The 23,022-nt window shown below is 40.7% G+C and overlaps 1 protein-coding gene across 2 annotated transcripts in view; it reads right to left on the bottom strand.

Annotated features, from left to right (window-relative positions):
* The window catches only part of MYPN (myopalladin), a 105,216-nt gene that overhangs the window by 10,908 nt on the left and 71,286 nt on the right, over nt 1-23,022 (bottom strand). For both annotated transcript variants that reach the window (XM_057298911.1, XM_024930531.4), the window contains exons 12-16: nt 12,152-12,373; nt 6,773-6,922; nt 5,755-5,837; nt 3,804-3,930; nt 1,707-1,914 (exon numbers count right to left, since the gene is read on the bottom strand). In XM_057298911.1, the coding sequence (XP_057154894.1) occupies nt 1,707-1,914; nt 3,804-3,930; nt 5,755-5,837; nt 6,773-6,922; nt 12,152-12,373 (790 nt within the window). The remainder of the gene's footprint in view (nt 1-1,706; nt 1,915-3,803; nt 3,931-5,754; nt 5,838-6,772; nt 6,923-12,151; nt 12,374-23,022) is intronic.

Genomic DNA, 23,022 nt, shown 5'->3' with positions numbered 1-23,022 from the left:
AAATGGGGCAACCATCTCTGCACATTCCACGAGAGGCAATACTTGAGGATCTGGGTCGTACGCACGGGATGCAAATGCCAGGAATGGTGGAATTAAAGGAATTTCTTTTATATCTCAACAGTAGATTTTGAGAACCATATATTCTATTTACTGAAACAGATTTTTGGGGGAGGAGTTTTATTTTGTAGAAGACATAATAGTTTTTCCACAAAAATCTGACACCCACAGAATAACACTATCTAAAACACACACACACAAGACTGTGCTTCCCAAGGAGGCTTTTAGAGATTTGGCCAGGACAAATTTAGGTAAAGGTACCTCATGTCTTAGGGTTCCAAAGTCAATATTTTTTAGCAAAATAGTGGAATAAAGGTAAAAGCCTGAAATCAATGTATTCTTGCAGAATGAGTTCCTATTTTATTGGTGAGAAGAAATTAAAAGTGAGGGAAGGAAAAAGATATACAGGGGAAACTGCCACTAGCCTAGAGAGAGGATTAGCATGCTGAAGCCACCCTGAATTTCTTCTTCTTTTTTTTTTTTTTGAGATGGAGTCTTGCTCTGTCACCCAGGCTGGAGTGCAGTGGTGCAATCTTGGCTGACTGCAACCTCCACCTCCTGGGTTCAAGCGATTCTCCTGCCTCAGCCTCCCTAGTAGCTGGGATTATAGGTGTGCGCCACCACACCTGGCTAATTTTTGTATTTGTAGTAGAGATGGGGTTTTGCTATGTTGGCCAGGCTGGTCTTGAACACCTAACCTCAGGTGATCCACCCGCTTCAGCCTCCCAAAATGTTGGGATTACAGGTGTGAGCCACCGCGCCCCGCACCCTGATTTTCTTAAAGGGCCACACTGAGAGCAGGAGGAAGCCCAGCACCAGAATTCCTGCATTCTGAAATTTACTTCAGGGCTGGCACCTCCCAGATGACAATGTCTTGTTGTCCTTATGTATAGGCATTACAGTGTTTCGTTCACATCATCTAAGAATATAAAGTTTCACTTGTTTAGATATTGATTCAATATTTCTTGGGCACCTTCCATGTTCCAGGCACTGAGATACGCAGAAGAGAGACAGAGGCACTGGAGATGTGCAAGACGAGCCACAGTCTCTGACCTCAGGAGCTCAGCATCTCTTCAGGGAGGCAAATAATTAACATTTACACAGAAGGCCCTACCTGCTCTATGAATCTCTCCTTTTCTGAGTGCTATGGAAACACTTTACGGTTGTTAGGCTGGGAAGGGGTATTTGTGCCTGGTGGATCCACTGTACCTGGTGGTGACATTTCAGTTAGGTCTTACAGAATGAGTAGGAGGTGCCAGGCAGAAAAGGACATTCAGGTAGAGGGATCATTGGTGCAAAGGCATGAAAGCTTAGACAGAGGACAAAGAGCCTGGTATGTTCCAGGAATGATGGACTGCAGGGCAAATAACTGGAATTTAGTGACAGCTAATTGATTGATTGATTGACTGATGATTACAATGGCTCTCATTTATTTAATGGGTATTATGCACATGGTGTCATATTATGATTTTAGATTACTGGCATGTTTTTGAAAGTGATGTGGGAAATACCACCCCTACCACAGTGAAGGGGAAATTGAGATTGGAGTTAGTAGGGCAAAGGATGAAGGAATTCTGGCAGAGGCGCTGCCTCTTTGGGTAATGACTTTGGAGGAAGTTGTGTTTAGGGGTCCCAGCAGCAAACCTTACCTACTACAGAGAGCTCCAGACTAAAAGAATTCTGCCCGGTTTTGTTGGTAGCGATGCACTTATAGGTCCCTGCGTCGCGCTGAGTGAGCGGGTCAATGAGCAGAGAGTGGACTCCGGTCTCCCTGACCAGCATCTTGTGGGAGGCATCTGGTAGCACAGGTTGGCCATTGAGTAGCCATGTCAGCTCCGGGGGCGGTAAACCACTCACCTAATAAACAACAGGACAGCGGAGGCAAATGACTGATGACAGGCACATTTATTTGATGGCTGAATTCTTTATCCTTGCTTGGCACCAAACAGATAGTGAGAGAAAACATGGAGTGATGAGAAACCTCTCTGTAGGGGCATCGAGAGAAAAGAAGGGTCTGAATAAACAGCTGCATGAATTTGAACTGTATGGTACTTTGGTCACAGTTAAGGTAATGGTTAACCTATTTGATTATACTCTAGATTAGAATAAATAAGAATTAAAAAGTGAAATAGATAGATATAATAGGCCTGCAGCATCAATTTCAGAGATGATATACTGCTTACATACCTAATAGCCAAGAGAAAAGCCAGATTTTTTTTCTAAAAAAAAAAACGAAAACAAGAAAAACACAGGATACATGTGCAGAACATGCAGGTTTGTTACATAGGTATATGTGTACCACGGTGGTTTGCTGCACCTATTGACCTGTCCTCTAAGTTCCCTCCCCTCACCCCTCCCACCCCCCGAACAGGGCATGGTATGCTCCTCTCTCTGTGTCCATGTGTTCTCAGTGTTCAACTCCCACTTATGAGTGAGAACATGTGGTGTTTGGTTTTCTGTTCCTGTGTTAGTTTGCTGAGGATGATGAAAGGCCAGATATTAAACCAGAGTTCTTGAATCTTGCTGTGTATTACAATCATGTGGGAGGTGTTTAAAAATCCTGGTGCCCATTTACCATAAGTGAGAATCTCTGCGGATGGGACCCAGTCATGGGAATCTTTCAGAGTTTAGGGAGGGGGATGTAGCAATCAATCCGAATATTATTTAGGCAGCCACAGAGAGAAGAAGAACCACAGATAGAAGTGGACCCTTTATGAATGCTTAACCTCAAGTTTTGACTAATTTGCATCTAAGTCTTCCATAGCATTCTGCATCTATGGGCAGAAAGGGTGACGTAAGCTTCTCTTCATTCTGAGAGATATCCAAGCTGCTCAACTAGAGCCCGGTCAAAAAATGAGAATGCAGAATAGCTAAAGGTAATGGAGGTTGATTAGTATGAGAAACCAGCTTCTGTTCTCATACACTACCTTGGAGCCATATTTTCATGTCTATAAATTTTCAAAGGCAACACATTCAACAATTCACTTCAAGGATGTGAAAATCACACCATATGGCTTTATAGTAATAAAGGCTTTCCAGACACCATATGAAAAGACTTGTATCTAAATCTTCCATAGCATTCTAGAATTCTTAAAAGGCTTAGATGCAAATGTCTGAATTATAGTAGTCCTCCTTTTATCTAAAGTTTCAGTTACCCGAGGTCAACCACAGTCTGACAATATTAAATGAAAAATTTCAGAAATAAAGTTTCTAAGTTTTCAGTTGTGTTTCGTTCTGAGTACATGATGAAATCTCATGCCGTCTTACTCCATCCTACCCATGGGTATGAATCACCCATTTGCCCATCACGTTCACACTTTCTATGCTACCTGCCCATTAGATACTTAGTAGCTGTCTTGGTTATCAACTTTAAAAAATAGTATATATAGGGCTCAGTACTACCTAAAGTTTCAGGCATTCACTGCGGGGCTTGGAACGCGGGCCCCTCAGATAAGGCGGAACTACTGTGTATCACCTCTTTGGTTGTCTTCTAAAAATGCAATTAACTTGATATAATACCAATGTAATTTTTATTAATATATAAAGATTCAAAAATTTCATAAAATAATTTCATCTGACATTAAATACTCCAAACAAGCCTTATGATAAAAAAAAGTGATCTGTCTCCCTTCCCCATCTCATCTTTCCTGAAAAAAAAACCCACAAAACAAATACAAATAAAAATGAATGCAAACAAATACAAAATATGAACAGATCTGGAACTAAGCATGGGTGCTGGAGTCTACCTTACAGTCCAGCCGACAGAGGCGCCCCTCATGAGCTACCATATCCCCAGGAGCCTGCAGGAAATGTGGTCGGAAAAAGCGTTCCTGTAGGGGCTCTTTGTCTCTTTCTTGCACTCGGGATCTTCCCCTATAACAACAAGCATGTTCAGATATTAAACATAGAAATAAATTTACAAACTTATGATAATAGGCATTTAGGCATGGCTACAGACCTAGAGAACAGATTTTTTTTTGAAGGGGGAAAGGGGAGGCTGGACTATAAACAATAAATAATGGTGTGGAGCTGATGTAAAACACAAAGTGGTAAGTATCTCATACACTGTGGGATTGTCTTGCGAGATCTGCAATCAAATAAACAGGCTTAGCTTCTTTCTGTCATTCTGGGTTAAGTGGGCTCAGCTCCCATTGCTATGAGTTCGACCAGTTATTCAAAAGCCATCAAAATAAACAAATAGATCAGTATTCAATCTGAACCTCAAACGAGAGCCAAAAGAGAAGTCCTGTTTATTACCCAGAGTAAGGCAGCTGCAATCCCTGTGTCTTTGAGTAATAAAATTTAACCTGGCTATAAATTATGGCAGACCATTAAAGATGACTATGAACTTAAACTGGATAAGACTGACCAACGGTAACAGCTGTTCTTTAAAAAGGAGGAGGAGGAGAAGGGGGAGGAGGAGGCAAAGGGAGAGGGGGCCAGGTGTGGTGGCTCAAGCCTGTAATCCTAGCACTTTGGGAGGCTGAAGCAGGTTGATTGCTTGAGCTCAGGAGTTTGAAACCAGCCTGGGCAACATGGTGAAACCCCGTCTTTACAAAAAAATACAAAAATTAGCCGGGCATGGTGGTGCACACCTGTGGTCCCAATTACTTGGAAGGCTGAGGTGGGAAGATCACTTGAGCCTGGAAGTTGGAGGTTGCAGTGAACTGAGATTGCACCACTGCATTCCAGCCTGGGTGACAGAGTGAGACCCCCATCTCAAAAAAAAAAAAAAAAAAAAAGAAGAAGAAGAAGGTATAGTTGCAACGGTAGTGAAATACTGTATCTGAAACATGGGTCACTATTTTTGTTCCTTTGGTAAGTCACATTTAATTCATCTGTGTCAGCAGCTATGGAATGCTTTGCTAAGACTTCGTGGCACCGTAAGATTCAGGTGGAAAGCCAGGCTCTTTCTTCTTAGTGGTTAGTAAAATCAGAGAGGAAGAAAACCAGTTGTTGTATTGGAGACAACAACAAAAACATTCCATCAATATACATTCAATCATTAAAGGTTTCTGTTTTATGAAACAAAAGATGGTAACTTACTTCAATGGGTCTGATTTACATATTATGTGTGCAGGTGCTACTGATGGTTACAAATTTTGAACCATTAAAAGCATGCCAGGTTGGGAGTGATGGCTCATGCCTGTAATCCTAGCACTTTGGGAGGCCAAGGCAGGAGGATTGCTTGAGGCCAGGAGTGTGAGACAAACCTGGGCAACATAGTGAGACACCTGTCTCTACACACACACACAGAAAAATTGAGCCAGCATGGTGGCATGTGTCTGTAGTCTCAGCTACTTGGGAGGCTGAGGTGGGAAGATGGCTTGAGCCCATGAATTTGAGGTTGCAGTGAGCTATGATCACACGACTGCACTCCAGCCTGGGCAACAAAGTGAGACCCTGTCTCTAAAAAATAAAAATCAAACTTAAAAAAAAACCCCAGAGACTAGTGCTTGTTAAACTTTACTATGCTTGTGAGTCATCTGGGAATTCTGTTAAAATGCAGATTCTGAGTCAGTAGATCCAGAGTGGGGCCTGGGATTCTGCATTTCCAACCAATGCCCAGGTGATGCTAGTGCTGCAAGTGAAGGACTACCTTTAATTAAGAATTTGTGGATCCAGTACTTTGGTGCTCACGATAGTGGGCAGGTGCTTGGGAAGGGCCTAGAGAGGGGGAATTCTTACTGTCTTTACCTGTGAGACTGACCAGCAGAGGTTAGCCGACTGCGAATGGGCAAACTTTGTACCATCAAGTGGCCAGAACAGCTGATTCTCCCCTGACAAACAGAAAAAGAGCAAGATTAAAACAAGAACAATCTCACATTTTTTCAATTTACATAAGATTTTCTGGACCAGAACATCGTGAAATTTTGGCTATTATGTTTTTCTTTGGGGGAGAGAAATAAAAACAATAAAATATGATTTCTTAAATCATTGTTAATATTCCAGGGGGAGAGATTTTTAAGAGTATGGTAACGACTTTCATTTTTAAACTGAGATATGAACAGCACAAAGGTAAAAAGAAATTTGAATTCTTATGTACTTAACTTTATTTTCAGTCAAAATTTAGAAAGCATGGCCAAATATTTTCATACATTCCTCAACAGAGATTCTTCAAAACTAACATTTCAGTAGGAATGGATGTTATAGTTCTGTACTTCCTATTCAAATAGTAATTGAAGATGTTTATTCTGCCACATCTTTTAGGGGAATTTTAAGATTTGGCTTCATTCAGAAAAGGAAAGTGGATGATTATGGCTTTCCAAGTTTGAAAAACAAAACAATCCCAAAATGTGGACATTATGAGTTTGAGGGATATTCACAAATCTTTGCAAAGTAATTTGCCTATTCGCTAAAGAACAAAAATGACAGATCATTCTTGATAGAATGATTGATATAATGATTTATTGACTCATCAAGAGAATCAATGTGTTGAGAAACACAAGATCTAGTTCAAGAAGTCTGCAAGGTATACATAGTGAAAAAATAGTACTAAGGTCCCTTGACAAAGGCTGAAGGATTGAGTGACACGTCAGTGGCTAACTAGTCCTTTAAGTTGTGATGCTGTGCCCTAGTTACACAAAGTCACAATGCTTCTCATTCATTTTCCTCAGCAATCCTTAGTAACTCGCACTTCTCAAGGTCTCATTCACAATGACATCAACCGCTCCTTCCTCAGAGTGCAGCACAGCGCAGAACCCTGCGTCTCCACCTGGGGGTTGGCTGCCATGATGGTGTAGTTGCCATCGTCATCACTGGTAGTGGATTCAATGTGCAGGGAGCATGTCCCATCTCCTTCTCGCCTCATTTTGCAGTGCTCATTTCTCTTAGAAATCTGCTTCCCATCTTTGAACCAGTAAACCTGAAATGAAAAATTATCAAGATGTACACTGTTTTGTTTATCTTTAGAGGTTAATGAACTAGGGTCTGGGGTGAGGAAAGGGCCAACTGCCATCTTTTAAGTGACCATACTTTATGAAGCACTTGAGAAAAAGTTATAAAACATATTAAAAATGGCTGTATAATATGCCCCTCCACTTGTACCTGTATAATACTATTTAATATTAAATATTATATTATTTAAGTCAAGAATCCAATATAATTTAGGACTAAGATGAAGCTTTTGACTATTTTTCTTGTACTTCACACATAGTTTTAAAAGCCACCCTAAGGACTGGACATGTCTTCAGAAGCAAAATAATGAAAACCAGGAGAGTGGATATTTTCTCATTACCTTATTTACAAGCTCAAGTTTCCTGCAGTTGCAGATCTCAGCACTTAGAACAAGTCACCTTGCTTGAAAGGTTAGTATGGTTTGTTACACTAAATGGAATGAGGCTAGGATTAACTTGCTAAATTTCTCATCTAGCCAAAATGTAAATATCTATGTGTGTATGTGTGTGTGTGTGTGCACATACACATCTATCTATATATTTCCTGTTAAGTTTTGAATGTGTGAAGGAGATCTCTCAAAGACAGAGGAGATAAAGTGCTGGTTGCAGCTGTCCTCCTCTACTTTTCCTGGTTACCTAACCATACATGATAACACTATGCTAATGTTTATGAAAGTAGAGCAGAGAGATCCTCTGCCACAAACATGCTGGGTGTAAATCCTTCTCTCAGCTGACTGCCAAAAAATCTGCTGACTGATGTGATTTTTCAGCATCCAGTGATAACGATATGACATTTTCAGCATTTACCAACCTAATACAGTTCACTTTGTACAAGAACAGGTACCCTGTGGATATTAAATAGATATTAAGCAGACAGAAAAATATCAATTTGGTGAGTTTGATGGCTATGAAAATCAATAGCCCAAAATATAGTATCATGACTAAGACATTTATTTTAAACTTTTATTAAAATTTGAACTTACCCATAAGTCTGATTTCTTTTTAGCGTGACTATTTAATGATCTCATTCCTGATGGGTTTTTTTTTTAAGTGAAATTATCTGGGCTTTGCTAATTTTCTGGTATGGGTTTTCATTCCCTCCGTAGACACTTCACTAGAGTCTGATAAGACTTTCTTACTAAGAGGGAAGTTTATAGCAATAAATACCTACATTAAAAAAAAACCCAGAAAGACTCCAAATAAATTAGCTAAAGAGGCATCTCAAAGAACAAAGCAAGAACAAACCAAATTCAAAATTAGTAGATGGAAAGAAATAATAAATACAGAGCAGAAATCAATGAAATTGAGACTAAAAAAATGCAAAAGACCAAAAATACAAGAGATGAAAAGTTGGTGTTTTAAAAAGATAAACAAAATTGACAAACATTTAGCTAGACTAAGAAAGAAAGAGAGAAGAGAGAAGACCCAAATAAAATAAGAGATGAAAAAGGAAACAATACAACTGATAACCACAGAAACACAAAGGATCACTAGAGACTATTATGAACAACTATATGCCAGCAAATTGGAAAACCTGGAAGAAATTGGCAAATTCCTGGACACATACAACCTACCAAGACTAAACTACAAAGAAATAGAAAACCTAAGCAGACCAGACCAATAATGAGTGATGAGATTGAAGCAGTAACGAAAAAGTCTCCCATCCAAGAAAAGCCCAGGGCCTAATGGATTCACTGTTGAATTCTACCAAACATTTAAAGAAGAACTAATATCAATTCTACTCAAACTATTTCAAAAAATTAAAGAGGAGATAATACTTCCAAACTCATTCTACAAGACCAGCATTATCCTGATACTCAAACCAGTCAAAGACCCAACAACAACAACAACAACAACAACAACAGAACTACAGGTAAATATTCCTGATAAACATAGGTGCAAAAATCCTCAACAAAATACTACCAAACTAAATTCAACAACACATCGAAAAGATTATTTATCATGATCAAGTGTGATTCATCTCAGCTCTGCAAGGATGATTCAACACAGGCAAGTCAATACACATGACACATCCCATCAACAGAATCAAAGACAAAAACCATATGATCATTTCAATAGACACTGAAAAAGCACTCAATTAAATTCGGCACCTCTTTATAATAAAAAACCCTCAACAAATTGAGTGTAGAAGGAACACAACACAATGAAGTCCATATATGACAAACCCACAGCTAATATCGTACTGAACAGGGAAAAATTGAAAGCCTTTACACTAAGATCAGGAACAAGACAAAGAGGCCCACTTTTACCACTTTTATCCGACGTAGCCCTAAAAGTCCTGGCCAGAGTAATTAAGCAAGAGAAAGAAATAAAGGCACCCAAATTGGAAAGGAAGAAGTCAAATTATCCTTGCTTGCAGATGACATGATCTTATATTTTAGAAAAATGTAGGCTCTATCAAAAACCTCTTAGGGTAAACAAATTTAGTAAAGTTGCAGGATACAAAATCAACTTACAAAAATCCGTAGCATCTATACACTAACAGCAATCACTCTGAAAAAGAAATCAAGAAAGCAATACTATTTACAATACCTACAAAAATAAATAAGTAAAATGCCTAGGAATAAATTTAACCAAAGAAGTGAAAGATCTCTACAAGGAAAACTATAAAACACTGAAAGAAATAGAAGAGGGCACACACACACAAATGGAAAGATATCCCACGTTCACAAATTGGAAGAATTAACATTGTTAAAATGTCTATACTGCTCAACGTGATATACAGATTCAATGTAATCCCTATCAAAATAACAATGACATCCTTTGCAGAAATAGAAAAAACAGGCTGGGCGTGGTGGCTCATGCCTGTATTCCCAGCACTTTGGGAGGCTGAGGTGGGCAGATCACTTGAGGCCAGGAGTTCAAGACCAGCCTGGCCAACACAGCAAAATCCCATCTTTATTAAAGGTACAAAAATTAGCCAGGCATAGTGGCACACAGCTGTCATCCCAGCTACTCAGGAGTCTGAGGCAGGAGAATCGCTTGAACCCAGGAGGTGGAGGTAGCAGTGAGCAGAGATCTCACCACTGCACTCCAGCCTGGGCAATAGAGCAAGACCCTGTCTCAAAAAAGAAAAAAAAAAAAGAAATAGAAAAAACAATTCTAAAATTCATATGGAATCACAAAAGACCACAAATAGCCAAAACAATCCTGAGCAAAAAGATCAAAGCTGCAGGCATTATGCTACCTGATTGCAAATTATACCTTAAAGCTATCATATCCAAAACACCATGGTACTCGCAAAAAAATAGACACATAGACCAATGGAACAGAATAGAGAACCCAGAAATAAATCCATGTATTTATAGCCAACTCATTTTTGACAAAGGCGCCAAGAACATACATTGAGAGAAAGGACAGTCTCTTCAACAAATGGTGCTAGGAAAACTGAAAACCCATATGGAGAAGAATGAAACTAGATCTTCACCTTTCACCAGATAAAAAAATCCAGTCTAAATACATTAAAGACTTAAGTGCCAGGCCTGAAACTATGAAACTACTAGAAGAAAACAATGGGGAAACACTATAGGATATTGGTCTAGCCAAATTTTTTTTGGGTAAGACCTTAAAAGCACAGGCAACAAAGGCAAAAATAGACAAATCGGATTACAGCAAGTAAAAAGCTTCTGCTCAGCAAAGGAAACAATTAACAAAGTGAAGAGACAACCTACAGAATGGGAGAAAATATTTGCAAAGTATCCATCTGACAAGGGATTACTAACCAGAATATATAAGGAACCCAAAAAACTCAATAGCAAAAAACAAAAACAAAAACAAAGACTGTTAAAAATGGGCAAAAGACCTGAATAGGCTGGGCGTGGTGGCTCACACCTGTAATCCCAGTACTTTGGGAGGCTGAGGCCTCCAGGGTGGATCACCTGAGGTCAGGAGTTTGAGAGCAGCTTGGCTAACATGGTGAAACCCCATCTCTACTAAAAATACAAAAATTAGCCAGGTGTGGTGGCAGGCACCTGTAATCCCAGTTACTCAGGAGGCTGAGGCACGAGAATTGCTTGAACCTGGGAGGCAGAGGTTGCAGTGAGCCAAGACTGTGCCACCACACTCCAGCATGGGCGACAGAGTGAGACTTTGTCTCACACACACACAAAAAAGACCTGAATAGACATTTCTCAAAACACATACAAATGGCCAACAGGTATATGAAAAAATGTTCAACATTACTAATCAATAGGAAAATGCAAATCAAACCCCAAGAAATATAATCTCACCAGAGTTAGAATGGCTATTACCAAAAAGACAAAAAAATAAATGCTGGTGAGGATGCGGAGAAAGGGGAACCCTCATACACTGTTGGTGGAAATGTAAGGTAGTGCAGCTGTTATGGAAAACAGTATGGAGATTCTTTTCTCCAAAAACCAAAAATAGAACTACCATATGATCCAGCAATCCCACTGCTGGATATATATCCAAAAGAAAGGAAATCAGTATGTTGAAGAGATATCTGCACTCCTGTATTTACTGCAGCACTATTTACAATAGCCAAGTTACAGAATCAACCTATGTGTCCATCAATTAATGAATACATAAAGAAAATGGGATATCTACACACAATTGAATATTATTCTGCTATAAAAAGAATGAATGAAATCCCATCATTTGCAGCAACATGGATGGAACTGGAAGTCGTTATGTTAAGTGAAGTAAGCTGGGCACGGAAAGGCATGTATTGCATGTTCTGACTGACATGTGGGAGCTAAAGGAAATGATCTCATGGAGGTGGTGAGTGGAATGGTGGTTACCACAGGCTGGGAAGGATAGATGGGAGAAGGGAATGAAGAGAGGTTGGTTAATGGGTAAAAACATACAGTTAGATAGAAGAAATAAGTTCCAGTACTTGATAGTACAGTGGAAAAATTATAGTTAATAATAACTTGTTGTATATTTCAAAATAGCTAGAAGAGAAAAACTGTAATGTTCCCAATACACAAAAAAGATAAATGTTTGAGTGATGGATATCTCAGTTATCCTGATTTGATCATTACACATTGTATACATGTATCAAAATATTGCATATACCCTAAAACATGTACAACTATATCAATAACAAATACAAAAAAGAAGAAAAAACATTGCGTATATTTTTTAAAGACCTTCTTGAAGGCACTGTCTATAGTTTCATGCTGTGAGGTGGCCAACTGGCTTGTCATCTTCCCTACCTTTGGAACAGGTATCCCAACAATTTTGCAGGTGAATGTGACTGGAGAGCCTTCTGTGACCCGGAAGTGCTTGAGTCTCTTGTCAAAGATGGGAGCAATACACTTGCCCGTGGGGATCTCATCATGTTGAATTTCATCATCTGATTCATCAACAGGAGTACGTTCCAAGCGAAACTCTATTTCATTCATCAGCCTCTGCTCAAAGCTTGAAATTTTGTACTCCTGTCAAAATGACAAACGTGTTTCAATTTCCATATGGCAAGGAAGAACATGTCCATCAGTACAATTGAGGAAGCCACTTTTTAAGATTCAGACGTTAGATTTATACCATGAAATCCAAATGAACCAGGTATGTTCCAGATCCAGTTTCTCACCATGGAGCACTAAAGGAAATGTCAGTGTCTCTCCTAAAATCCCACACGGCCTTAGTGAATCCTGATTTTCCACCTGAGCATGCAGCCCCAGGAGAATTCTGTAGGAAATGGAATGTAGATGGAATATAATTTTCAGAGCTACTATTAGTGTTCCTTTCAATATGGAAAACTTCCTATAGCATTATTTTGGCAAAGCCATTCTGAACTGCATTCTGATACATGCCTGCATCACCAGCTTCCTGTCTCTACTGGATTTTTCCATCTTCACACTTGAGGAAAACCTGTCTTGAAAAATATATCTCTACTGTAACAATACAAGAATGATAGAAAAAAAAAAAAGAGGCCAGGCATGGTGGCTCACGCCTGTAATCCCAGCACTTTGGGAGGCTGAGGTAGGTGGATCACCTGAGGCCAGGAATTCGGGACCAGCCTGGCCAACACAGCAAAACTCTGTCTCTACTAAAAATACAAAAATTAGCTGGGTGTGGCGGTGCACACCTATAATCCCAGCTACTGGTGTGGCTGAGGTATGAGAATTGCTTGAACCTAGGAGGCAAATGTTGCAGTGAGCTGAGATCATGCCACTGCAATTCAGCCTGGGCAACAGAGCACAACTCTGTGTCAAAGAAAAAGAAAAGAAAAAGAAAAAAATCTCTCTTAACCCCATGTCTGCTTTCACTGCATCTCTCTGCCCCCCTCACAACAAAACCATGTGAAATAATCCTCTAATGTTATGAGATTGTTTCATTGTCACCTATTCTCTTGCTAACCCACTTCAATTAGTCTTGTGTTCTTTTTCTTCCTCTGAGATTGCTACTGTAGGGTCTCCAAATATGCCACGTCTAATTGTCATTTATCCATTCTTACCTTACTTGATCTAAGCAGCATTAGACACAGATGACTACTTTTTCCTTTTGAAACATTTCCTTCCGTGACACACCATACTGGTCTTTCCTTCTCTTTCTCTCACCGCACCAGTCTCCTGTGCTCCTCTGCTCTAGGTGAGCTCATCCAATCTCCTAGCTTCAGATACTTTCTGCTGATGACTCCCAAATCCATATCTCCAAGCCTGGTCTCTTTCCCAGAATTCCAGAGTCATATACTACTACTCTACATTATGGTGTCTAAAGGGCATTTCAAACAGGATGGCTCAAACATTACATGCTTGATTTCTGTCCCCAAGAGGTACTTGTAACCTGCTTTTCCTCATTTCCGGAAATGGCACCACTATTCACCACTTGGTTGAGTGATTAAACCAATGTTTCTCACACTGTCTACCATGAAAATCAGGTTTTAAAAATTTCCAGGCTGCACTTTTGTAAAGTAAAATAAAAACAAATTACTAGCCAAATGAAAGAAATGCAAAATTACTGTATACTATATAAAACTTCCCTGTCAAATTTCGATGAAATTTTCTGAATGGTTACTATTTTTTTTTTTTTTTTTTGAGATGGAGTCTCCCCTCTGTTTTGTTGCCCAGGCTGGAGTGCAGTGGCTGGGATTACAGGCGCCCTCTGCCATACCCAGCTAACTTTTGTATTTCTAGTAGAGACAGGGTTTCACCATGTTGGCCAGGCTGATCTCAAACTCCTGACCTCAAGTGATCCACCCACCTCAGTCTCCCAAAGTGCTGGGATTACAGAAGTGAGCCACCATGCCCAGCCCTGAATGGTTACTCTTAATTTTTGTACTAATCTCAAGGCAGAGAGGTGACATCTTGCAGGATGGCACAGGTCCTCGGACCACACTTTGACAGCACTAAGTAAACCCTAAATCTAGGACTCGTCCTGGATTCCTCTTACTCCCTCTCCCTGCCACAGCCTGCCCATCAAACTTAAATGTCACCTCCCCAAAGCAGCCTCCCCAGATCCCTTCATCTAATGTAACTCCCCATTCTAATTCTCTACATAGCACTGGTTACTATCTAGTATTTTTCTTGTTTGTTTATTGATTGAATCTTCAAGTGTTAGAGTGTTAGCTCCTCAAGAGCAGGGATCTTGTCTTCCTTCTCCCTATATTGACAGCACCTAGAAGAGTACCTGCACCATGGCAGGTGAGCGCTCAATAAGATCTGAAGAATGAGTGAATACATGAATCAAATAGAAGCAATCACTTTTTCTGACATTAACACATCTTGGAGGAATCTGGAGCCATGTGCTTGGGGTGAGAGTGAGACCTTTGGTTAAACTTATGACTGTAGTTAACCCTAATTTTATAATTTAGGGGAGCTCTATGGAGATGGTACTGGGATGCTCCTGAAGTGGAATTTGGAATCATGTGGCTGATATGCACCTGCCCCTAGTCAGCAGGAGAGTAACTGAGTTCAGGACTCATGCATTCTCAAGCTAAATCACATTAATGATGTTCTCTAATTACTGCCTTATACATTCAATATAATCATCTGAATTTGGATAGAATTTTAACTTTGGAACTACAGAAACCAAGTGTTTCTTGGTTTTAATTTACTGGAACCAATTTTAAATCTGCTCCTCTCTGCCTCCTCTCAAACTGGGTAAAAAAAAAGTAAGTACACAGTTCTTATAGGGTGGGAAAAGTGATTAACATCCAGTAAAGCTTATTAATTTTTAATGAGATCATTCAAATCAGTTAAAGTAAAAGATTGTTACTGGATTCTGAAACCAGATTTAGTTGAAATATATTAAGATTATTTTCTACATTATAGGAATATTTTTGGGAAAAGTTAACAATCAAAGCTTCCACTATCCACCTATTAGGTAGAACCATGTGAAACTGACATTTCTGTAGGTCAACAATTGTAGACTATCAGAAGTTTCATATGATTCAACCTAATTCTTCACAATGACTACATTTTCCAGAAATATATTAAATGGTCTCACAAGTTTGAAGTATTTTCTAGACTTGCCAGTTTAAAATTACACCAGGAAATTTTTTTCTTTGTTGGACTGTATTCATGATTCTAAATTGATATGATTCTAAATTGATGTTACTTTTCTTTTTAATAAATTTGGGTTTATTTTGCAGGATGTTTAGAAGTAAACCAATAAATCATTTTATTCCCTTACCATGTGAGATAGGTGCTACATTTTATTATTTATTATTTTCAAATTACATTCAAAATGAATAATTCACATAGTTCTCACTCCACATGAAGATCCTAGACCCCAAACTTTCCATGAGAGTGGCTGTTGTCCATTTATTTCAGGCTCTGTGATCATTGGTGGAGAGGGGTGTGGACTGGGTGCCTGTGCTCATAAGGAGGAGTGCCTAGAGGTGCTGACTGAGCCTGTATCTGGCAGGGGGTGTTGGGGAGGGTATGCGGATGGCACCCACCCTGGAGGCCCCCTCTAGGGAATTAGCTGGGGACTCTTGCTATGGGTAAATCATAAAGAAAATGTTATTGTTTTCTAAAAGCTAATCTGTGCTTTTCAGAGTTTTCTGTTCATTTTTCAGAAACAAAGACTAAAGCAAGCAGAAGTCCCAGTTTCTTTCTTTCTTTTTTCTCTTTTCTTTTTTCCTTTCCTTTCCCTTCCTTTCCTTTCTTTTCTTTTCTTTTCGCTTCCTCCCTTCCTCCCTTCCTTCCCTCCTTCCCTCCTTCCCTCCCTCCCTCCCTCCCTCCTTCTTTCTGACGGGGTTTCACCATGTTGCCCAGGCTGGTCTTGAACTCCTGAGCTCAAGCAATCCACCTGCCCTGGCCTCCCAAAGTGTTGGGATTACAGGCTTGAGCACGTCCAGCCGGCAGTCCCAGTTTCCATCATCACCAAGTTATAGCCATCCACCCTTAAATGGTTAACAGGAATGGGGAGGCTGTGTGGCTTCAGATGTTTCCTTTTCACCCACCAGAGATTCTCCTCTTTCCTCTCTCGATGCTACAGATCCTGGTCCTCCACCTCCCATTTCCAGCCCCCACTTCTCAGCATACTCCCAGGACTGGTTAGTGCTGGCCAGCCAAGGACAGGGCACAGGCACCGAAAGTCAGAAGGGAAAGCTCCAAGGCTTCGTCTCCCAACCTGTCCCTTCCCTGACATTGGGGCTGCAGCTGTTTCCCCAGACCCAACCCTGGTGTTGTCTGCTGCCCGCCCTCATTCCATTCCTGTTTCCTCTGCTCCTATCTCACTTCTATGTCCTGCCACAGTTCCTTAAAGAAATGCCTCAAAAAATACAAAAATTAGCTGGACGTGGTGGCGTGTGCCTGTAATTCCAGCTACTCGGGAGTCTGAGACAGGATAATCACTTGAACCCGGGAGGCAGAGGTTGTAGTGAGTCAAGATCGTGCCATTGCACTCCAGCCTGGGGGACAAGAGTGAAACTCCGTCTAAAAAAAAAAAATGCCTCCAACAGTTAACACAGGATCTGGGTTTACTCTGGACTCCTCGGGTTTACTCTAGTAAATCTTATTTGGGTCATTCATGCATCCGATCCTTTTACCAATTCTCTACAAATGGCCCTTGTTCCTATGGGACTATGTGAAGAAAAGGGCATATCAAGGTGGATATCAGACTCTTTTTACTCTCACATAGTCTGTTGCCAGTTATTCCTGAAAACCTTTACAAAGGCTTTGCTTGCTTTGTATCAGGATATTATGTATCTGAATCCAAATTACCAGGAACAAAAGAAAAACTTGATGGATGAAGAGAAACAAGAATACCAGTCCCTGAGGTCTATAGAATAAAATAAAGGGAGTAACCAAGGAGCCAGCCCAAAATGGAGAAGTATTCTGAGGGATTTTCTTTTTTTTCTTTTTGAGACAGGGTTCTCACTCTGTCACCCAGGCTGGAGTGCAATGACGTGATCACAGCTCACTGTAGCCTCAACTTCCTGGGTTCAAGCAGTCCTCCCATCTTGGCCTCGCAAGTAGCAGAGACCACAGGTATGCACCATCATGCCCAGCTAATTTTTAATTTTTTTTCTAGGGATGAGGTCTCCCTATATTGCCCAGGCTGGTCTTGAACTGGGCTCAAGCAATCCTCCCACTTTGGCTTCCCAGAGTGTTGGGATTACAGGCCTAAGCCACTGTACCTGACCTCTGGCGGTTTTCAATAGGCAAGAGGTCTTAACCTTCTATGGCTTCTTATCTTGTTTTATTATGTCCTCAAATTTCCAATCCATCCATACCACCTCTAGCCCCTATTCTAACAGAGTTCTTGCTACAAGCTAAAGAACCTTTTCTGCAGCTTCTATTGCCTGACTGGGGAGAACTGGTAAGTTCTTGGCTAACTACACTGTTAGAGTTATTACAGAGAAAGATGAATTCCTGAAATTCTGTATTATGAACTATTTTTTTTTCCAAATAATTTTTTTTTTTTGAGACAAAGTCTGGCTCTATTGCCCAGGCTGGAGTGCAGCGGTGTGATCTTGGCTCCTTGCAAACTTTGCCTCCTGGGCGCAAGCCATCTTCCCACCTCAGCCTCCCGAATAGCTGGGACAACAGGCACACAGCACCCCCACACCTAGCTAATTTTTGTATTTTTTGTAGATGGGGTTTCGCCATGTTGTCCAGGCTGGTCTTGAACTCCTAAGCTCAAGCAATCCGCCCGCCTCAGCCTCCCAAAGTTCTGGGATTACAGGCGTGAGTCACCGTGCCTGGCCGCAGAGAAATATTATTATACATGGTGGTAAGTTATGATTATACTTATACTTCAGAAATACAATGGGTTATATATAGCCTTTAAGCACCTGCCTGAGAATATAAATACCACATTGTCTCTATGTATTCCAAACAACCAATTTTAGGAACTTGATTTTAAGTTGGGGCCTGATTTTACAGAATTTAAATGCTTGAATTGATTTAGCCAAAGGAACTACAGAAGCAATATGATGAAAATATGTGCATTTTATTTGACTATAAATGTGTATAGTAAATACACACTTGGCTATAAATTTATTATCTTAACCAGTACTCCAAGTTGAGAGGTGATGAAAACAGAGAACTCAATGAGTTGTTTAAAATATACTATTAGAGACCGGGCGTGGTGGCTCATGCCTGTAATCCCAGCACTTTGGGTGGCTGAGGCAGGTGGATCACCTGAGGTCAGGAGTTTGGGACCAGCCAGGCCAATGGGGTGAAACCTCGTCTCTACTAAAAATACAAAAAAGTAGCCAGGCGTGGTGGCGAGTGCCTGTAGTCCCAGATACTCAGGAGGCTGAGGCACGAGAATCACTTGAACCCGGGAGGCACAGGTTGCAGTGAGCCAAGATCATGCCACTGCACTCCAGCCTGGGCGACAAAGTAAAACTCCATCTCAAAAAAAAAATGCCATATATATATATATATATATATATATATATATATATATATATATATATATAACATTAGTAACCAGGTAGTGAGGATACACTTGTAACTAGATTGTAATCAGAAGTTTCTACTGAGGCACCAAGATGGGCTAGATATCAGAAAACAAGTGACTTTTGAGATACATTATTATTCAGAAATTTCAAAGCAGGTGCTTAAGGACAGCTTAGATGATTTCAACCTTTTACCTTCATCACAGACACAAGAGTCAGGAGGGAGAAGACCCAGCAAGAGGACTTTGGAGAGAGCCATTAATGTCTGTGAGATGCCTACCTCCACCCCTAACCCTGGGGTACTTGTTTCACCTCAAGTTTAGCGAGGGAGATTAAATGGACCCTCTTGGAGAGGGTCCAGGGTCCATTGGAGAGCTTGGAGAGCTTGCTATGCCTCCTACAGTTAGGAGGACACAGGGGTTTGCCATCTGCCCCCTGCCTGAGAAATCTAAAGAGTGAGGAGCAAGCTTGGCTTTTTGCTGATGGGCAAAGTGGAAGGCTGCCTTGAGTGGCCTGGAGGCCTACAGTGTGTCAGGGCAGAGGGTGTGCTGTGGTTCCCATCATGCATCTGTAGGCCACAGACAAAACAAAGTCAATGTGGGATCAGCTTAGGTCCTTTCAAGATCAAGACAGGAAGGAATCAGGAGCAGAAGTTAGGCTGGGCATGGTGGCTCACGCCTGTAATCCCAGCACTTTGGGAGGCTGAGGTAGGTGGATCACTTGAGGTCAAGAGTTCGAGACCAGCCTGGCCAGCATGGTGAAACCCCGTCTCTACTACAAATACAAAAGTTAGCCAGGCATGGTGGCGAGCACCTGTAGTCCCAGCTACTCAAGAGGCTGAGGCAGGAGAATCTTGAACCCAGGAGGCGGAGATTGCAGTGAGCCGAGATCATGCCACTGCAATTCAGCCTGGGCAACAGAGCAAGACTCCGTCTTAAAAAAATAAAATTAAATTAAATGTAAAGGTATTTTCTGCACTGTTCTGCACAAATGTTTCACTATCAATCCACTGTCTGTAAATGTCCATTTTAAATGTCCAGTACTGGGTTTATGCTGTGTTCTCCATTTTCCCTTGCCTCATCTCCTTTGTGAGTAAAAACAGGAGTTTTTGTGTTAGCTGCTCATGGATGACGTCTACACTCAAAGGAAAGAATATTTTTTCTGTGTAAATCTGGGTGTTATAGAAATTAAATCAATGAGAAATGACCCATCCTCTCTAGGCTAATGAATTGCATAGAATTAGAGTTGCTTTATGAAAGGAAATGAAAAGCTAAAAATATTTACTTCAGAAGAATATGCCACTTGAAAATATAACCATTTTTTTTAAAAAGATAATCCTCTTCAGGCTGATAAATTGACAACTTGAAACATTTGATTTCTGGGACACATCAGCAAAAAGTTTCTTCAAATTGGCAGTTCCTTCCAATTGGTGGAGACAGTTTTTCTGTTGCGAAACATAATGTAATGACGCATCCCAATTGGATATGGCACTGCTGAGGTATGGGCCATGATCCAACAGTCACTGCCTGAGCTCACCGTGGGCTTTCTCTACTCTGGGTCCTGAGCCTGGACTTCAGGGGCAAATAATCAAACAGGATCAAGCCAGCTAGAAGACCTGCTCAAAGTGTTCCCAACAGATTCTGGGTATGATGTGCGCTAAAAGAAAGCACTGTGTGTTAGAGAAAGTGTTCTCCTTTTCTTTCCAGAGACAGACAGAGTTTAGAGACAGAAGAAAGGATTCTTAGATAAACTTGGAGGTAGGCCGGGCACAGTGGCCCACGCCTGTAATCCTAGCACTTTGGGAGGCCAAGGCGGGTAGATCGCTTGAGCTCAGGAGTTCAAGACCAGCCTGGGCAAAATGGTGAAACCCTGTCTCTACAAATAACACAAAAATTAGCCAGGAGTAGTGGCACGTGCCTGTAGTCCCATCTACTTGGAGGTCTCAGGTGGGAGAATTGCTTGAGCCTGGGAGCTGAAGGTTGCAGTGAGCAGAGAATGCGCCACTGCATTCTGCACTCCAGCCTGGGTGACAGAAACTTGGAGGTTAACATACCTAGAAGATAATTTACTTTGCCATTTATCTAACATCACTTGTTGCCTTCAGTAGAAATAACTAGTTATCATAGCCTACCCTGTCTCTGCTGCCAAATTCTTAGTAAGTACCTATTATGTGCTAAACACTGTGATAGACAATGGGGATACAACATTCTGCAAAACACAGACTCTACCTTCAAGGAGCTTACCTAAAAATACTTTTAATCCAATTTTGTACTTAAGAATAAAGAATTATTAAAAGATGCACAGATTTACATTATACTTAAATGTTTGGTTAACACAAGAGTTTTGTTTAATTTCTGTGTGTTTTTAAAAGATTTCATCTTGGCAAAACCTCCTCTCTATAAAAAAAAAAACTAAAATAAGCAGGGTATGGTGGCTTGCACCTGTAGACCCAGCCACTGGGGGTAGGGCTGAGGTGGGAGGATCACTTGAGCCCAAGAAGTCAAGGCTGCAATGAGTGGAGATCGCACCACTGCACTCCAGCCTGGGTGACAGAGTGATAACCCTGTCTCAAAAAAATAAAAAACTTTTCATCTTTTAAAATCAGCTAATTAAGTTGGATTGTTACCATAGTGGGTGGTATCCATAATGAGGTATAATCAGAATCTATATAGTCAAGTGAACTATTTTCCATAGTTTTGCAACAAATCCAAACTTTTCTACTTGGTTAACAGTTTTATTACTTTTTCTGAAACTAATGTAAATCCCATAGTCGTGGGTTGATTCAGCAATGTTCACTGAGCACCTACTCTGCACCATGCACAACAGGGATGCAGCAATGAACAAGACACCGCCCAGTCTGAGCCCCCAGGTTGCTCCTGACTGGTGCATTCTGTGTGGGTCCATGGCAGAGGATACAGAGACACTTCACTATCCCAGCAGCCAAGGTCCTGAAATGCCCAAAGTGGGCAGCATAAAGCCAGTGGCCTTACAAAGTAGAATGTAAGGCCAATGTGAAATTCTTGTTAGAAAGGGAATGAATGGCATGACTATTCACGGCTCACAAAAGAGGATTGTCATAAAGAATTCATGGTAAGAGATGAAAGAGGAAGACTTAAATAGAAGAACTGACAGAACAGCTCAGAGAAGAAGGAGATTAGAGGAACAAAAGGCAGAACAAAAATTAGGAGGTACTTATTTTTTTTTCCTCTGTCACATAGGGCAGTATCTGGAAACTGCAGATAGTTTAAAAGAAACATTAATAATAATAATAAAAAGCAGGGGGTGTGAGAGGACCAAATAACGAGATGGGAAAGTTTCCAGAGAAATGAGGTCAAGGAGGAAAGTTGAAATAAGACATTAGCTGGGGGTAGACGGGTGGGAAATGGAGATTAGAAATTAACACTCAGTCAACATAGCTAGTCAACAAATATTTACTGGGTGCAGAACTTCATGCTAAGTCATGTATGAATTAAAATCATTTGTCATGAAAGCTCCATTATGCTTTGCGATCCTGGATTCCTTTTTTTTTTTTTTTTTTTGAGGCAGAGTCTCACTCTGTCACCCAGACTGGAGCTCAATGGCATGATCTCAGCTCACTGCAACCTCCACCTCCTGGGTTCAAGTGATTCTCCTGCTTCAGCCTCCCGAGTAGTTGGGACTACAGGTACCCACTGCCAAACCCATCTAATTTTTGTATGTTTAGTAGAGACGGGGTTTCACTGTTGGCCAGGCTGGTCTTGAATTCCTGACCTCAAGTGATCCGCCTGTCTCAGCCTCCCAAAGTGCTAGGATTACAGGCCTGAGCCACCATGCCCGGCCGTGATCCTGGATTCCTTTGACTTTTCAGATTCACCATTCTAACCTAAACCATTTAGGTTTTATTGATGTCCAGTCAAGATCCACTGGTGATGAATGGTACTCTTCAAAATAGCAAATGATGCAGCCTAAAAATCTAGAAATAAGGAAACCTTTCTCTTGGCTCATCCCCAACTCAAAGACACTTTGTTGTAAGTTTAGAAAGCTAAAAATTTTAATAAATATGAGCCTCTGAAAGGATGGCACCTTCTCATTTCAAAAGGTTCTAAGAATCTACAAATGTTACTTGCTAATTGTAAATACGTAAGATGAGTTAAAAGGCAAAGACTGAACTATCACAACAGAGAAACACAAAGTGGTAGATACATCAAAGAAAACACATTTTAAAACATAATTTATAAATTTGAGTTCTGG

Source organism: Pan paniscus, chromosome 8 (assembly GCF_029289425.2).
Source record: "Pan paniscus chromosome 8, NHGRI_mPanPan1-v2.0_pri, whole genome shotgun sequence".
In the NCBI taxonomy this organism is placed as follows: domain Eukaryota; kingdom Metazoa; phylum Chordata; class Mammalia; order Primates; family Hominidae; genus Pan; species Pan paniscus.
Note: the sequence above shows the minus strand (reverse complement) of the source record. Positions and strands in the feature narration are given on the sequence as shown.